We start from the raw sequence: 19754 nt of genomic DNA on the forward strand, positions 1-19754 counted from the left end.
TGCTCTAAAACTATTTACAGAGTAAGGTTCAGATTCATGAATATTGCCCTCAATAGTTAGTTTCTGAATTTTCATGTTTTTGTTTGATTACCAGGGCCTGATGAAATTTTCACGGATGCTAAATCTCACTACATTAAATTCTCATCTCTCCTCCATAATATATGACGGTTTCATGCTTTGGTCCCACCAAAATAATTAATTAGGAGTAAACAAATGCAGAGAATCAGTTGTTTCTCACCCGAAAAAAAAAAATCAACAAATAAATTTTCAGATGCAAAGCCATAGGAAAAGAAAGCAATGCGCCTCTAGCTTACTTTTTCGACCAATATCAACGACATCCATCTACATTTTTTCAGGAACGAGCAGCAACAACCAAGGTTGAAACAATCCTAATCGTATCAAACAGGTGAGTGATGCAAGCAGCAACTTCCATCTTTTTATTGTTTGATCTCTTAACATAGCCTTCCACTTCTCTATTTTTTTAAGCATATAATTTCGCTTTTTTACCTACAATTTTATACTACTCCTTGGTGATGTTGTTCGTATTCTGATCTGTTGCTACTAGCTTCTACAACAAAGCGATATATCAAAGTTCTTGCCTCTTGGACAATATATTCACTAATTAACATCGGGTATTTGGGTGATGTCAGTTTATTTTTGAGCACTTAGTCAAGACGTCTTGATGCTGTGTGCTTTGCCACCAGAAATTTGTTAATTGATTTTTTAGATAATCATTTTGGAAGGGTAATGCATGCCGCTTTTTTAGGATAAACATATTACAAACACATGAGTTTATATACATACGCGTACACTTATCCATAGAAAACATATTCGAGAGACTGAGCCAATGATATATCTTCAAATTAGTGAAGTCATCATAAACGCCTCGCTATTGATAGGAACGTTGCCTACTACAAGAATAATTAGCCATAAATATGAGACCCATGTCAAGTCTAGATCTTAAACCTAGGTGGGTAAGTTCCACCATAGGTAACTAACCAGCCACACTCACTAATTGCAGATAATGTGGAGCCCCTCTTCCCTCTCCTTAACTACTTTTTTCCATACATTATTTGAGATAAATGTAGTATATAAATAATAAATAAACTATTGTATTTTTTAAATTATATATAGAATTTTTTTATTCGACCACAATTATATTCTTTAGAATTAAATCAGTTCATATCGATTTGACCAATTGTGTTATATCTCACAGACAAAAAAAACACGAAAACATATGTTATAGTGTCATATATCACATTATAATCATAAATAACTAAAATTAGCTCTAATATGTTTGAAAATAAAGTTTACTAAATTATATTATTTACCATTAACTTAATTTATGATCTATATTAACTATACTTTAATCTGTAAAATATAAATTTTAGGTCATATTTTTATTCTCGGTCTGTAATCCAAACGGACATGAAAATTATAAAAAAAGATGACAGTATGGAGTATATATCACTAAATATTCTTTATCGGTTATAATAATATGTACCATTAAATTAGATTTACAATATAACAAGAAATATGTCATATCTTTGCGCTTTATATGGCATTTGAGAATTATAACAAAACGTGAAAAAACAATTTAATGATATGGGTAATATCATCACATAAATATGCTTACTATGTAGGGTGCACTCTATTTGGCCCATATCAGTTCACAAATATACGCGACTGAATTAGATTTACAATATCAACAAGTAGCAAGTCACATCCGAGGCCTTGCATGGCAATCGAGAATTATGACAAATCATGATAAAAAATAACAATATGGATTATATGATCATATAAATATACTTATCATGTGGATTCCAATCTATTCGGACTATACGGGGATAATCTAAAATGTCAATTCAATTTACCAAATCATGTATAAGTTGTACGTTTTGTAGACTACACCCTAAATATTAAGTAAAATAACGGATGGAGTACACGTCGTGTTTTCTCACCTTTGATTTCTATTAAATACGTATGGTGTGTGGGTATTTTGTATATACTAAGTTTCGTTAATTAGGGAACATAAACAATACTAAAGTTATATATGAGAATTCATGCATTAAAAATACACTTCATAACAAGAACGTACTTAACAAAAATGTACTTTAGTCTATGGTGCTTAAATATTTATAAATTCTCTAAACATACTAATTATTTCTGCTCTTATTTCAAACTAAATTCATTTTCTCCACATAATATAAGAGATCATATGAGAAAAAAAGAGGAGGGAGAAGAAGTAAATAGAAGTCTGCCATTAAACAGATAGAATAAAAACATCTATAACATACAAGAAAATTTGTTGATTAAGGTTTATAAACTCCAAATGTAAGATATGCTAATTTCTAAAAAAACACACACATGGTACACATAATAGTTCCATATGAAGCAACACTATTGTTGTGAAACAATAGTTTCTCATAAATTAAAAACCACATGGTTTAAATAAATTTGATTTAGAATTTATATAATGAAAAGGTAATTAGAAGAAAATTAAAAGCGACGTTCACAACAATCTCAAATAAATTATTGATAAAAAACATGTTCAGAATAGAGTAAAAAAATATTTTAAGAAATACTCATCCACACATAAGTATAATTAAAATTCAAGCAACATTAAATAAGATGTCCCGCGCATGTGCGCGGGCTACCTTTCTAGTTTAGTGAATAACCGACAGCTCCTATAAGATTTATAATCCAATTCCCTTTTTCAAAACCAATTGGGACTACCTAAAAAAACTGTCGTAAGTTTTTTGAGAGGAAAACTTTCAGAGTTACATTGTAACTTGTATATAACTATGTTGTACCTCCTCCATTTCATATTATAAGACTTTCTAGCATTTCTTACATTCATATATATGTTAATGAATCTAAACATATATGTGTCTAGATTCATTAACATATATATGAATATATAGATAATGCTAAGTCTTATAATATAAAACGGAAGAAGTAACTCATATATAACTTAGAGTATATCTATGAAAGACTTACAGCTAGCACAGTGGTACAACTCCGGTCTGCAAACTTAAGATCGTGGGATCGAATCCCAGCCACATGCTTGCTTTGTTTTTCCTCATCCTTGCTCTTGCACGAATCTCGGAGCAAGATCTAATGGTTAAAAAACGCAAGTTTTCTCTCCTAAAAAACGTCGACAACAATGTAGCAATTCCGAACCAATTAAGCACAAATAAGAAGATGTACTTTGCATTGAAGGAGTAAAATCTGAAACATGTGCTTGATTATGTTGACATGTTGAAGAAGTAGATCTATATTAGCACCTTGCATTGGAGATACATAGGGCCAATCCCACGTGAAGAATTTTTTTTCCACAACTAGTCAATGTATTACAAATCTAGAAAATCAGAAATTGCGTCGACATCACACTTAACTGTGTTGGGGTAGCCTGTATCCAAAGATTTTCCTTAAAATTGATTGTGCTCCAAAATGGTTTATCCCCCTCCAGCCCTGCAGCTTGATTAGTCCGCAACTTGTCCAGCACAGCAATAGGCCCCAAAAGTGTATAGATGCTCATGCTCTCGAGTCTCGATCACACACGGACACAGAGTCTCCGCCGCATTTTCTTCTTCCCCAACCTCCACACTTTCGTCCTCCCCCCTCTCCTCCCCCTTCCCCAACCCACACCCACACACACTTCCAAGCTAGCCGTCTCCAACAACCCTCCCCCCACCATCCTCCCCATGTCCTCCTCCCTCCCCTCTCCCCTCCTCTTCCTCCTCCTCCTCCTCCCCTTCCCCGCCGCGGTTCGTTCCCAGCCGGCGGCGGCCCCCGCGCCGCAGCAGCAATGCCCGCTCAACTTCACCGCGCTCCGGCCCTTCCTGGCCCAGCCGCTCCCGCCCGACGACTCCGCGCGCTGCCTCCTCGCCGTGCAGTCCGTTCGCCTCCTCCTCGCGCTCCACCTCGCCGCCACGGGATCCTTCGTCCTCCCGGCTAACTCCTCCTGCCTCCCGCCGCTCCGCGCCGAGCTCCCCTTCGCGCTCCCGTCGCCCTCCGCCTGCGGCCTCCAGGGGCTCGACGCGCTCCTCGCGTCCCCGGGGTGCGCCAACGTTTCCACTCTCGGGGACTTCGACGCCGCCGTGCCGCCGTCCTCGCGGGCGGACATGAACGCCAGCTGCAACCGGGACCTCACCCCGGTCCCCGACTGTACCTCCTGCACCACCTCGCTCAGCAAGGCCGCGGCGGCCTACCTCCTCCCGGGCTCCCCCAACGACGGTGGGAACAACGTCACCGGCTGCGTCCAGTACCCCTTCATCTACGCCGGCGCCGCCGCCAGCCCGCGCGGCGCCGACGACCCAGCCACGGCCAACTGCCTCTACCTCCTCAAGGTGAACTCTGCTTCCAAGGCCAGCTCCAGCGTCCCTGGTTGGGTCTACGGCGTCGTGTTTGGCTGCGTCGCCATGGTTCTGCTCGTTGCCGCGGCGGCTGCCTCTTGGTTCCTGGTGCGGCGGCGGCGGAGGCGGGCCGCCGCCGCGGCGCTGGCCAAGGCCGCGGCCGACAGCAGGAGCAAGCGCTCGCAGGCGATGGAGTCAATCAGCGCGAGCACCACGCTAGTCCAGTTCACCTACGACGAGATCAAGGCGGCCACTGGGGGATTCGCAAGGGAGAGCATCATTGGCCGCGGCGGGTTCGGCAATGTGTACAAGGGCGTGCTCCCGGACGGCGCGGAGGTGGCCGTGAAGCGGTTCAAGAACTGCTCCGCGGCTGGGGATGCCGCGTTCGCGCACGAGGTGGAGGTCGTGGCCAGCGTCCGCCATGTCAACCTGGTCGCCATCCGTGGGTACTGCATCGCTACCACTGAGAGAGAAGGCCACCAGCGAATGATTGTGTGTGACCTGATGCACAATGGCAGCCTGCACGATCACCTGTTCGGTGCCGGGGAATGCCAGATGACGTGGCCGGTGAGGCAGAGGATTGCCATAGGGATGGCGCGCGGCCTGGCCTATCTGCACCGCGGGGCGCAGCCCGCCATCATTCACAGGGATATCAAAGCGAGCAATATCTTGCTTGATGACGACTTTGAGGCCATGGTGGCTGATTTCGGATTGGCCAAGTTTGCACCGGAAGGGATGACGCATGTGAGCACAAGGGTTGCTGGCACGCTGGGTTATGTCGCTCCAGAGTATGCACTGTATGGCCAATTGACTGAGAAGAGTGATGTCTATAGCTTCGGAGTTGTACTTCTTGAGCTTCTAAGTGGAAAGAGGGCATTTATCTCTCTTGGTGAAGGCCAGAACTTTGTGCTCAGTGAATGGGCTTGGTTATTGGTCCGGAGGGGGAAGACAGTGGATGTGATCCAAGAAGGAATGGTTGAGCCTGGTCCTACTGAGGTAATGGAGAAGTATGTACTTGTCGCAGCACTCTGCACGCATCCTCAGCTGCACGCTAGGCCAACAATGGATCAAGTGGTGAAGATACTAGAGGCAGATTCAGCGTCAGGTCCTTTAATTATTCCGGAGCGGCCTCTTCCGGTAGTCGCAAACCTGGCTGAGATTGAGAGATCAGCCAGTAGCAGTGGCTCAGGTCAGCTGTTTAGTCCCTCTGGTTTCCGGTCTTTTACTCATATAAATGAAGATGCTGCTTTGGAGTCTCCTAAAGAAGAATGACACTTTTCTTAGCTGAGTAGAGAAAAGTTTATTTCTAGATTCTCTGTGTACCATATTTTTTTTGTTAGCTTGATTTGTCTTAATGGAATTACTCAATTGTGTAGATAGAAATTGTACTTTTGCCCCCACCCAGGAAATGTAAGATTCTTTGGTGACAGTTGAATTCATTTAAAACATATCTGCTTTTTTATTTCTTTATCATATATTTGACATTTAAATATCATTGATTCATTAGTGTGGACTGTTTTTTTCTATTGGATCGTCAAGATGAGAAACAGGAAGATTAAAACAATTCCCTGTTATAAATTTAGTTTGCATATTGTAGAACAAATTGTGCTATGGAGTTCAAAGGTACCTTTCACTTCTAGAGTCAGATAATAAGAATAAATACATTATATATTCATATTCTTCTATTGAATTGTCTCGTGTCTTGAAATCGGTAGGCATAGAAATTACTTGCCAGTTACCACTGATTATCTGTTTTCAAGGTAATTCATGATATTGTTGGTAAATTTTTTTTTGAAAAGATTGCTCTTGAATACTTGGTTATTATTATCGGTAGCACCAATCAGAAGCTACAATGTCACCTTGGAGGTTATTAATCAATTTGAGCACCTGCTTGACAAATTGAACATTTGCTGCTATATATGTGCTAATGCAGTAATCTGAATTTATTTGGAATAATCAATGGCAAGTTATACTAGACTGAACACCAGGTAGTATTGGAGGAGGATCAAAACTATTGAAGTGATATTATTGTGAACAATTTCACAATTTAATATCACTTCAATACTTCCATAGTCCAAGTACGATTAACTGTTTCATGGAATTTAATGACATATTATTATACTTTTCGTGGAATTTACTGAAGATTCTTTGACAATTTGGGGTTTGGATATACTTATTAATGTTAAATTTGTAATTTGTGGCCTTGGAAAAACTAGTTTGATTTGTACTAAGAATCACTTTTGCTATTTGTCATGTCACCTGAAAATTTCTTGATTGTTAACACCTAAGCTTGCACATTGCATAATCTTAACTTGCAGAATATATAAAACCACAACTTTAGTATAATTTACTTCAAATTAAAGTTTACTTTGTTTGCCTCTCTAGTTTTGATTTTTATCTTGTTTCTTAGTGGTTCGGATTCATTAAATAAAATACAGTGACTTTATCTTAAGTAAGAAAAGAAAATATTAATTTCTTTTGCTATTGGGCGTTGGTCTAGTGGCCTCAAAAAGGGTTTGATAGATAAGAAAAAATAGCCACTTCATTACTTGATGGTATCATAAAAAAATAGTTTAGCTTTTCTCTCTCTCTCTCTCTCTCTTTTTTGGAGAAAGGGTTAGTAAAGCTTAGTTTTTTTTAAAGGATTAGTAAAGCTTTCTGGGATCACTAACTTAGATTAGATACCACGAATTGTGAACAACTTGTCCCTTTAGTCACCCTTTATATGTGAGGAAGCTAGGGATGATTTCGTTGCACACTCAAGTCACTCTAAAGTCTAAACCGAGGTTTCCTTGTTTCACCTATATACTTGTTTGCTTTCAGGATTTTTCTCTGTTCTTAGTCTTGCAGATTCCAGGCTCGGTCTAATCGCCAATTTGGCAATCTTTGTATGCTCTACAATTCCGTGCTGGCATATGCCAACTCCAGGTACGAATTATGTAAATTTCAGAGACTTCATTCTGTTCTCTCTGTTCAACACTTGGTTTAGTTTCAAAACTTCAAAAGGAGCATAATCTAGTGATAGGAGAGAATCCCACAAATTCCATTGCTAAAACCAAAGTTACTTGTTCGCTCTTTCTCTGTAATGCTTTCAGTAATATATATTGGTCCTGCATACAACAAATCATAAGAATCTAAATTGCTGTTGCTTTTGAAGTTGGCATTCCCAATATCCTTTGTTGTGTTGGAACAGTTCACATCAGGCTGTAGACCAAGTTGGATCAGCTTGAACGAATCAAGCACTTGTTACATTCTGTCTGTTGTTGAAGCAAAAGGCCCCCACGAAGAAACTTCGATCATATGCACCAAGGGTATAACAGAGGAGGTCGAATCCCATGTCTTGTGGTGGCTGCAGGCCTGTAGTCAAGCGGATCCGTCCGCCTGCCAGCAAAATGCATCTGACGGATGCTACGAAAAGAGAGACGATGTTACAGAGGTAACAAGAGACGCTCGAAAACCCGGCGGGTGTGGTGAGATTCTGCCACTAATCATGGACAAATCACGGACAAATCGAGCATCTATCACAAACAAGCTTTAAACTTTTGAGAGTTAATTTTACTTTGGGCGACGCTAATGGGCGGCCAGCGATCACCCCCCATCCCCCCTATACGTCCTCTCCCCCTTCCTTCTCCCCTTCTTTTCTTCCTACTACACCATAAATTTTAAAATAATAAAAAAAACAAAGTTAGAAAATTTTATGTATAAAAATACTATATATAAAAAATATTTGAATTTAAATTTAAATTTGAATTGGATATATAAACTTTTTACCTATAAACTTTAGGTATATAGAAATACTATATATAAAAAAATTTAAATTCAAATTTGAATCGGGTATATAAACTTTTGACTTATAAACTTTGGGTCTATAAACTTTAGGTGTATACAAATACTATATATAAAAAATTGAATTCAAATTCAAATTAATATTTGAATTTAAATTCAAATTTGAATCGGGTATATAAACTTTTGACTTATAAACTTTGGGTATATAAACTTTAGGTGTATAAACTTTAGATGTATAAAAATACTATATATAAAAAATATTTGAATTAAAATTTAAATTTGAATCGGATATATAAACTTTTGACTTATAAACTTTGGATCTATAATATTTAAGTGTATAAACTTTAGATGTGTAAACTTTAGGTGTGTAAACTTTTGGTGCATAAATTTTCTAAAATAGGAAAGTAATGCGGTGCCAAAAAAGGAAAGTGGAGGGAGGGGGGATTGATCGCCCGGAGCGCTTGATCGCTCGTTAGGATTCTCGTTTTACTTTGGGCCACCTTTTATTACCGATGTTTCGCTTTGGACCACCTTAGGACCAATGTTTTCACTTTGGACCGGGTATTTTTACCTTTGTTTCACATTGGACCATCCTCACTCTTTTATCTATCTACATCCAACTTATAATATGTTGAAGAAATAGTCTTACATATAGCTGTAGCAGTTCATTGACGAGTAGGAGACAGCGTAATCGAGATCGTTCATATGCTTGAGAAGAGAGTTGGGTGGTCCAAAGTGAAACAAATATAAGTTTACCCAGTCCAAAGTAAAAATATTGCTTAAATGGTGGTCCAAAGTGAAACATAGGTAACAAAAGGTGGCCCGAAGTGAAATTTACTCAACTTTTGAATACCTTTTCTATTGTACATAAAAAAGAGTTGTGGTGATTAAGTGTTTCTTATTTGGTACTGGTATAGTATATCTCCTAACCAGAATCAGCACCAATCTTTAACCTCGCATTGCTAACATTTGGGCATTGGCTGACTGGAAAAATGTTTTTGCGTCTCATTTGTACTATCAAAAGATATAGAGGATCACATCAGGAATAAAAGGAAAATCGAAAGTATGAATTGGCTGCAAGTCCATTAACATAAGGATTTCAAGAATTAGGTAGAGTCGCAATTGTTTAAATCTTTGCTGATAAATTGAAGTTCACAAAGAAGAAACTGTTTCTGTCTACCAATTTTTACTCTTATATTCAGTCCTCTCATTTTCCTGTACTAACCATGATTAACACGCCTGAAACAATTGAGACTATCAATTGGTTCTTTCAAGTTTTTGCAAACTGTTGTCTCAAATATTCAATGAGGCAAATTATGATGGTGCAATGAACATTGGTTTCTAAAGTATGTAAAGAATATGCTCATGATAATCTTTGCATTGTGTACTTGTGTTGTGAACTATTGCAAAAAGTACATCTTTATATCACTAAAATAATTTTAAGGTTGCTGTTGCATAAAGAGATTGAGTACTCTGTGTTGACTTGCTGATAGAATTTATCTACCATTTAAATCCTTAAGATGAATTGATCTCTCACTTTTCTCCTTTTTTTTGTAGGGTACATGGCGGAGCTAAACACTATGCAAACGGTGGTTTATTTTGCTGTGTCTTAAACATAGTAGTGATAGCTAGCAACTAGCAAGGGACTACTACAATCTTTCAGTATCCAAGCACATAGTTAAACAAAAACTTACAGAGAGCAACACAAACTAAAAGAATTGAATTGGGAAGGGAATACCATAGACATCTATGGAGTATTAATATAGAACACACCAACAAGAGTTTAATTAGGTGCTTAACTATAAGCAAGAAAGGGACATGTGGTGGAATTCTATTATGAGATAACTGATGCATAGTACTTGTAACACCATGCGCCTTAATTTAGTATTTTTGAAAAATAATTAAAAGTCAGGAAAATTTAACTTTTCAAGCTGTTGCACGGATGAACAAGGACCATGGTATTCCAGACATACATATATAAACACACATTAGGTCCTGTTCTTTTCTCCAACAAGAGTTGGATGAAAATTAAGATTTTCGTGGTACGCTTTTCAAACTGCTAAACGGTGCGTTTCGTGTGAAAACTTTCTATATAAAAGTTGCTCTAAAATATCATATTAATCTATTTTTCAAGTTTGTAATAATTATAACTCAATCAATCATACGTTAATACCACCTCGTTTTATGTAAAAAACTTAATCTTCATCTTCATCTTCATTTTCAGGAGAAAAGAAGAGTTAGCGATAGCGATGCTCCTAATTCTTACGGTGCCAACGGTTGACGGTCGTTAAGTGTAAACTTTAACCATCAACTGCTATATAAAAGAATATAAAATATATCATCAAACTTACTTGTAGGGGTTTACTACTAACCATTATCACTCGTATTGGTAAATATGAGTATGCAGGTGATTTCTAAATGAAAACACACCCGTCATACGATGAAATGCATCTCCGACCAATCGTACACGAGCGCTAGGATTGGAGGGTCCACATGACAGTCAAAACCGATATAAAATGGGCTTATCCACGATGCACTAATATAGGGACCCGCCAGTTAGCCTCCTAGCCGAAGAAGCAACTCGGAAGTGGGGCCCACAGTTTGGCCAAACTAGGGGCTCAGACGAATCTTCACTGCCACCTCCCATCCTGACCTTCCTTATGTAGGCTCCAGATGCACTCCTAGTGGTGGTTATGTTGGTAACCTTCATAGCACACTATAAAAGGACAAGAAACTCTCATTTCCAATACAAGACTCAAGTGGAGTATAACTCACATCCATATTTTAAGGCATCACCTTAGTATGTGGAATTAGGTAGAAAGTGATGGGAAGCTCTGGAAGAAATGCCCCAAAATATCAGAGTTCTCTTTGGGAAGTTCGGAAGGAGTGTCAGGTTTGTTGACATTCTTCCACTCGAGTTCCGGAGAAGCATTGGAGTTGTCAGCCTTCTTCTGTTGCTTGACCTCAGCGAATGCTTGTTTTAATAAAGTAAGTATTTGAGATCTCCATATAGTATTTAATTTATTTGCTTGAGTGAGATATAGTTACATCGTTACGGGTTCGTCGCTTAGTTCAATTATTATGTGCTCTAGTATTAGGACTCTGAGTAAAGAATGAAGTTTCTGCGCGAGGCTAGAGTAATTATCAATAACTTAGGCGCGGTGTCTAGGTTAGCAGTTTCCTTTATTTGTTGTGTGCTCCATGCAAAGTGAGGTATGCGGCAGGTGGTGACAACCTTGTCCATCTTTTATATCCCTCCATGTTTACGTACATTGACTCAGTTTGGCAAACCAGGGGAGTGCTACTGCTCAAAGCAATTGATAGAGTTTTACCTTTAACTCAAGTATAGTACATTAACCCGTAAGAATCTTCTTTAGCCTTAGCCTACCATTAGGTGTTGTCCTTGGATAGAATCCTATTATTAGATATGCACACAATCCCTATGATTTGATACCTTTGGAATACTCTAAGTTGAAGTGCTACAGCGGTATCTGTGCGCTTCCGATTTTTATTTTACTGTATCAAATACTAACAAGCATTTCTGACGCTGTTGCCGTGGAACGGTTGCTGTATCATCTTCAAACCTGATTCATCCTCATATCTTTTCTTTGTTGTCCTTCCTTTCTCTTCTTACCTAGCACGGAGCACCTTTCTATTCAAAACCTTTATGCTCCAAGGACCGAGTTCTGTGAGCCACCTTTTTCTTCAAACATATCTGTTCATCTGGTATGAACTCCGTCCTAGCTTAAGAGCCATGGTTCGGGAATAATCCTTCTCAGGATGTGAAAGCGAAAATCCCTACCATCATCTGCGTGAGTTTGAGCAATTGTGCTTATGCCTGACAATCACGGACATGACATAAGAAACCTTAAAGTGGAAATTGTTTCACTTCTCTCTTACAGAGGGGGCGAAGCAATGGTATACTCATACCATGAGAAAACTGCATATTGATGGGAGAAATTAAAAAGCATATTATGCCTTGCTTTCTTCCTGTTAACCCGTGTAGTTTCTCTACGTGGAGGTTCACGCGAAAGAATCCATTGGTGCAGCCTATGCTCGTTTCTCCTTGTTAACTCAAGACGACACAGACTTTTCTTTACCGATCATGTGTTGTTACAACACTTCCACTCGGGTTTAGACAAGATGTGTCTTCCATGTATCTCGATACTTCCGCTGTAGGTTTGTTCACACACAAAACGATGTCTATGGACACCCCGAGTATTATACCATCCAGTGTCCAACGCGAACACCACATACTATTGGAGAAGTGGGATCCATACACGCATAAATAGCCACTCATCCTCAATGTGTCCATGATCGCGGTTGACAACCTTCTGTTATAATAACTAGAATGTTGAGTAGTGAACACAAGAGATAATCATAAGATAGCTTGCCAGTCTACTCCGTCATATGTCCGTCAACCACTCGAAGGTGGCGACCAAAAGCATACCCCAGTGACTCGATCCAAGGCGCTATTCCCGATTATCTCAAGCGATCAAAACCCGTTACTCATGTTTAGCTAGTCCCTAGGAATGCCACTAGCCTCACACTTTCATCGCAAGCAATTAATAAACATAGCAAGTACCATAATAGGGTTAAAGTGCAGCGAGGTACATGACACATAATAGGGTCCGAGATCCCAACATACAACACATAAATATAGCAGCGGAAGTCTCAATTAGAGTTCATAGGCAAAAGATAAAACCGGTGGTGCCACAACCCCACTAGGGCAAACCAACCGGGCAAGAGCCAAGCTGCAAGAGATCACTCATTGCCCTCGCCACCCTCAGCAGAGCAATGACCACACAAGAAGCATAACTTATAACCGGAATCCTCTCCTGAAATTGCAGACACCGGGTTAAGTACAAGATTGTACTCGCAAGTCTTACCCAAAATTATATATACATAAGGGAGAGAGAAGTATGCAAGCTTTCTAGCCTATAGTGGGTCTCTAGGTTCAACATTTGCATAAAGCTAATTTTATTGAGCAATTAATGAGTAAAATAAGCAAGGACAAGTAACTCTAGCATCATTTTAATTTATGGACAGCAAGTATATAATTCTGAAATGTATAAGCAAATGAGCCCAAACGGCGCTCTCATCATCAACCATGGACTACCAAAGTCCATACCAACATGGCACAACATGCCAACACCACCATCAAACATAATCCCATCCATAATAATCCACATTTGATTCTAACATAAGTGACTAACACATCAAGCATTGTTCATAACCGAGGACGCGGCTATTCGAATAGATTATACTCTGATCAAAGGTGTACAACTGGACCCACACGAAATGAACAAATATCAAATGCTACACACCCCGTCGAGTGCGGTACATAAGTGATTCAAGCTCATTACATGCCCTTTCTTAGCCCCACCCCAACCACCTATACCACGCTGGGGTTCCCGACGACTCAGTCACGTGCGTGCGTGATGTGACCAAGGCGGGCGCGCCACGTGGGAGGCACCCCCGGCCAAACCTAGGCACCCGAGAACCTCCAAAGGCTACCTGCCTCACGACTCTCCAACGTAGTATAAATGATCACAGTAGAACTAGTAAGAACAAGCCGGTCCCAAATAAGGCATGTGGTAAGTACATAGGGTGCTTGATTAGATGTCAAAATGTTCGGTCCTTAACGACCTAGATGGGGCTACTTGCATCAGGGGAAACCAACCTCCCATCATCGCCCTATCACCCGTCCAAGTCCAACATATTTCATCAACCATTATTTAGTGTAAGTGCTCAAGTTTTATGCCCAATAATGCAAGTTGTCTATATACCACTATTAAGCACTATCCATCCCTATAGTTCTATTAGCACTAAGCATGGCTAAGCATTAATGAATAAGACATCCCAAGTAATCCCAACCAGTGGTAATAGGGTATAAGGACAACAATATCACAAGAACTAAATGCATTAATAGGTTCTACCCATACACCATAAACCGACAATATTAATATCTAGGCAATGCATGCATATATATATATATACGTATAGATTGGAACCAAATCATTTTTAGAGAAAGCATAGGTTCTATATGCTTAGGTGCTTGCCTTGCTGCTGTGTGGAAACACACTCAACCTCAGAGTCTTGCTCCACGTACTCCGAATTCTCCGAATCTATTGATAAGAGGCAAATATGCAAATAAGATTCGAATAAACATGCATATGCAACATGCTCTACAGAACACGGGGTAAACACAGTGGACATGTCACATTTTCAACAAGAACTTGGGTGAAAGAATGACCCTATTTGCTGCCATGATTCTGGAGATATAAAAGTGACGAGCCACAAATGCCGAAAATGGTCCTATGCCAAAACTGAATATAAACTATGGGTCATTTGGCGATCCCCACATATTCTAGCAAATTTTCATGGGTGAAACTTGCTCCATACAAAAGAGTATAATTTACTGGTGATAGGAATAGTATTCGGATTATTTAATTTGGAGTTTGAACAAGATAGTAGGTATATATGAAACCTAGAGAGTGAGAAAAAGAAAACTGCTGCTTGCAGCCCTTGTGCCCAAGATTTGATTCGAAAGTTTACTTTACAAATGCTTAGTGATTGAGGAAAATGAAGAAGGCATGATTTAGCTCAGCTATTGGTTTTGTAAATACAATTTTTACAAGGTGCTGGTTAGTCTATGAGGGATTAAGTCGTAACATGAAGTTTCTAGCTGGCCTAAGAACTTATGATGCTGAAAGGTAGCAACTTGCTTCCAATGGAAACTCATAAAGGTCCAAAGGTTGCTGTTACACTCCATGCATGCATATACTTTAAAATACAGGTGGTGAGGTACTGTGGTTGCGAAGGTTGGAGCACAAACAGCCATAGAACAAGAACAAATCGATGAAGAAGAAAAAAAATGGTGATAGCAACCTGAGTAAACCGAGGGGGATGGGGGTTGTAATCGTCGGAGTGGAGAGAAACGAGTTACAACTGTTCTATGCTCTAAAATCTTGCATCAATGACCTGTGGAGAGAGGTAGGGAGGCTCAACACAATGGCACTCACAAGAGGGACACAATGGATCGGAAGGAAACTCACCAAGTGGAGGAAAAACATGGTTGTTGTTTTGTTGCTGCAACCAGCAGCAAGCTCCACCTATTTTCTTCCCGATCTCTCTCACGAACCCATGCATGTGCAAGATATTTGGATGGATGGGAGGCTTGGATACTTGATATTGCTGTGGTGTGACATGCAGGGATGGATCTCAAGTGTTTGGAGGAGATTTGATGGGAAGAAGTGAGCTGGGAGCTCAGCTTGCAAGAAAGAAAAGAACAAGCAAGGGAGAAAGAAAAGAGGAAGAAGATGAAAGGGTTTCCTGCTAGTCTTATGGACCTGAGGTGGGTGGACGACCTGGAGGTGGGATGGGGCTTGGTGGAGAGCCTAGGTCAGTGAAAGGTGGGGCCAAGTCGAGCTAGGTCATGGGACAGATAAAGGAAGGTTAGAACCTTACGTACACATTGAAAATAGTGAGTTTTCAGGAATTTTCCTTCTCTCCTTCTTGGGTAACTAGTTTGTCCTAGCTACAAGAGAGTCAAAAATGTGTGTTCTGGCATGGAGATAGATTGAGTTACGTAGTTTCCATTTTTCAAAGTTTCACTCAAAAATTTGAAATATTTTAATTCTGGCAAAAAGGTGAAATGGGGTATGCTGAGAACTAAATTGAATTTTAATGAGGTCAAAACTGAGTGTAAAAATTCTAGAAAATTATATTAACTCATAATAATTAATCTAGTATTTGAATAAATTATAAAACCTATATCCTTCAGTTCAACTTTAGGCACATTTAGAAGTTGCTTCATTTTGCCAATTAGGTTTCTATTAACTAAGTGCGACTATATTTGACTGATATATTTGAGGTAGTAAAAAGAATGATAAAATTATGAAACCTTCATAGTGGTCATCTTAGATTGTCTAAGTGACATGAGGATCTTCATGGATTTTATGTTGCTTAGATTTGTTATATAAAGTCTCTATGTTTATTTAACATGTATCAACCAATTATGAACGACATAAAAATCATTACAAACAAGTACACAAGCACACAATCACTAGTTACTAATTCTACTAGCCAATTGCGAAGCATGGTCAGGTAGATTATCCAAAGAGCGAAAGATTAACAACTATACTACAACGTTTCTTAACTACCGCTTGACCATTTAATTTGGTTATATACATAGAGGCTTGGACAAAGCTTAGAAGCTAAAAGAAGACACCAAACACCAGACCAAACACTAGAGCTTCATGGATTATCTAGTATTCAGTCAGTTTGGTCTCTAGAAACATTGTTCCCCTTGTGGAAGGGAAAACAAAAATTAGTCTAGCTACTCCTCGAAAGTGTTGGTAGATTTTATTAGCACCAAAACACTCTCTGAACGATGGATGAGTCATTAAAAAAAGTTTTTGTTTATCTACCAAAAGGTTGTAGGGTCATTAGTCTACCTATAATGATCACTAAAGTTTCTTAATAACTCAAACCAACAGTTTGGGAAAATGGTTTCAATTTCTACCCATGTTTTTTATACACAAATTAACTGCATGAGGTTTTGAGCCCAAATAGCTTTAAAACTTCCAACTTTTACTAAGGACATACCCCGATTTCCACTTAAGTTGATTAATTAAAACTTCAGGATGGTACAATGTCAGAAGGTAGGGACCTCTTGGATCATATCATAGAGAACACTTCCTTCGTTCATTGCGAAACCATCCTGGAAATCAAGGATACACATGAGGAACCATCGATGGCCGAATCAGAGAATACAACCTCCACATCCCATGTTTCGATCGTTGAATCCTTACCGGAACCTCAGGAACCGAAGGTAGAAGAAATTCAGCCTTTGGAATCCCTATTCTTATTTGAGGGTGATCTTTTTGAAGATTATGGACACACCTCAAACAATTCCTGCCAAAAGAGACCACCAGTCCCACGTACTTATCCTGCACTACTTGAGGAGAATCTCTTCAAAGAGATGGTGCAGGAATTAACTACCATCATGAGTGATGAGTGATTAAGGTAGGTGGAGCTTTCTTCTGAAGTAACTCAGATTAGCTCCTCGTCCTTAAATATTCCATGTCTCATGAGAGAGGCCATGGTGCAAAATCTTTATAATCCTACTATTCATGCAAATATTATGTTTGCAACCTTTGCATTAAATTGCTTAGGGGACGAACTGTTGGCTCCAAGAGACAGAACTTCCCGGAGCCCATTTGGTCCTATTATCGAAGGTTATGGGATTCTGTGCAGAGTGCTGATCTGACACAATGATGTCGAGGCTATTCTAGACTTCCATGTTTTCGAAGTCCCTGACTTCGACTTCTCATAGGTCATCCCATAGAGAAACTTCTCCTTGATGCTCCGCATACCGGAGTCCTCAACATCAAACTTGGGAAAATGGCATTTTCTGTCCTGATCTTTCGATCAAAAAATTCTTTGGCAGAACTCATTCCCGATTCCAAGCCAATTGAGGAAGTGTTGGCTATCTCTTCATTTGAGTTCCCCGAATCCCTCCTAAAAGATGATGCCAATGCATTCGTCAAGGAGGAGGACGATCCTAGAGAGGTGATCGAGTTACCCAAAACCGATCTGCCTTCACAACCTTTGGTTGAGCCCTTTAAGCCTTCTCTATGCCTACTTGCACGATGGTACGGAATCGCCCGTTATCACAAGCGACAAGCTTTCCGATGACAAGACCTCCAAGCTCACAGCCGTGTTAGAAAAGCATCGCTATGTTCTAGGCTACTCACTTCAAGACCATAAGCGGATTAGTACAACGCTCTGTACTCATCATATTCTTCTAGATCCTTCTTGTGCGCCCTCTTGAGAGCTGCAACGAGGACTAAATAATTCCACGAGGGATGTCGTGAAACTCCAACATGTCGGGATAATTTATCCCATCCCATATAGTGAGTGAAAGTGTATCTAGGCTCCTAATGATTTTGATGATTGATTACAATGCGATTAGAGAGGACTAACATTTTTATTCAAGCAAATGTGAAGGTTGTTATGTCCTCAACATGTTGTAATGTGATGCATACCCCGTGAATGCAACATCACGATGCAATACGGCAATGATCAAATGGTATATTGTATCTTTTACCTTGCATTGTGTCGTAGGAAAGCTGTACTATTAAGGGGGATGATGCATAGACATATAAGGAGTGATGCGGGTGCTCAAAATCTAATTTTCTTGGAAGCATTTCTCTTATTGGAGTGTTCTGTAAATTTTTGGAAGTTCCGAAAATAATTTTCGGAAGTTCCGAAAATACACAGAACAATTTTTGGCGTTCTGGAAATTTTCGGAAGCTCTGAAAATGCGTTGACTTCGATTATTTCTAAGATCTGGAATTTTTGGAAGTTCCGAAAATGTTTGTCGAAAGTTCCAAAAATCACTTTTATTGCACACCAACGGGCAGATTTGTGATGTGGCTATAAATACCCACCTCCCCTCACTTGTGAGGGCTGCTGGTTCCATTTGCAATCATTTGTGCCCTTGGCTTGCTCTCTCTTGTTAGAATAAATGGGCTAGGCCCGATTTTTCTATTAAATATCAAAGGCCCATAATAAATGTTAAGGATAATAATACCACCCTGGGAATTAAACGAGGAGTATCTCAATTTAAATAGGGAGTTATTGGAGGCTCCCTGTTGACCGGTTGAGGTGGGGATTGGAAAGCCACACGCGCGCGCGCGCCGGGCCGGGGGCGTGGGCGAGGCGGGCGTGCGTGCGTTGCATTGCGTTGCGCCTCTCTGTATCCTTTTGCAACGGACCAACCCCGAGATTGCCTCCGTAACGGGCAGGCGATTCAATACCCATTGATCTCGCGTCGTTACTGCGGCAACGGGCGGATATCTCTCCTGCGCTATAAGGAAAGAGGCAACCCGATCAGATCTGCTTGGTTACTTTGCGCGCTACTGTTCTGCTTCCCCGCTTCTGATCGCTTGCGCGCACGAGAGATCGGAGCGAGCAGGGCCTCTAGAACCACACCTTCGCCTGAGATTTGCACGGGTAGGCGGGTCATCAGGTTTTTGGGGAGTGCTTCCGCACGACTGCTCCTCGTCTTCGACCGTACGTCCGCACCATGTCTGCTGCCCCTGCCGAACCTAGAGATGGCGCGCCGGGAGCTGGATCTGGCGCTGCGAACGACAACACCAATGGAGGCATTTCTGCCTCACAATCCAGCGGAGGGACATTCACAGGGTATAACCTTCTACCCTTACTGTTATTTCGGTTTTTGATATCTCTGTTAGTCGCAATTCTATTGCGTTCGATGTATGATGATGATGCTTATTATATCCTAAGCATGCTCCTGGTTATGTTTGATTTTATCACTAGATCGCCTCACATTGTTCATGCCATGATTATTGTCTTAATATTTTGGATTAAAATATGCTGATATATGACTATATTTCCAACAATCTAAAAACCTGATAGGTCATTTTCGGTAGTTGGCTTTACTGTTGTACGAAACCACATGCTTTTGATGGTTCTAATTATAAGAGGTGGAAAGCACATGCACCTCTGTGGTTGACAGCGATGCAATGTTTCTATGTTTCACGGGGCAAACGAAGTGAACCACCTCTCTCTCCTGAGGAA

At 40.2% G+C, this 19754-nt stretch overlaps 1 protein-coding gene and 1 long non-coding RNA gene across 2 annotated transcripts; one reads left to right on the plus strand and one right to left on the minus strand.

The window, feature by feature from the left end:
• The first annotated feature begins 3575 nt into the window (after window positions 1–3575).
• On the plus strand, window positions 3576–6711 carry LOC127763592 (probable LRR receptor-like serine/threonine-protein kinase RKF3). Its single transcript, XM_052288345.1, has one exon. The coding sequence runs from the start codon at window positions 3708–3710 to the stop codon at window positions 5628–5630; it is 1923 nt and encodes a 640-aa protein (XP_052144305.1). The 5' UTR covers window positions 3576–3707; the 3' UTR covers window positions 5631–6711.
• Window positions 6712–14205: 7494 nt separating this feature from the next.
• LOC127759947 (uncharacterized) lies at window positions 14206–15422 on the minus strand. The gene is made up of 3 exons (XR_008015029.1): window positions 15203–15422; window positions 15036–15128; window positions 14206–14272 (listed from the first exon to the last, which is right to left on the minus strand). It is a non-coding gene; the product is annotated as an uncharacterized LOC127759947 (long non-coding RNA).
• Between the last annotated feature and the right edge of the window lie 4332 nt (window positions 15423–19754).

This window comes from Oryza glaberrima, chromosome 1 (genome assembly GCF_000147395.1).
Source record: "Oryza glaberrima chromosome 1, OglaRS2, whole genome shotgun sequence".
Taxonomy (NCBI): Eukaryota; Viridiplantae; Streptophyta; class Magnoliopsida; order Poales; family Poaceae; genus Oryza; species Oryza glaberrima.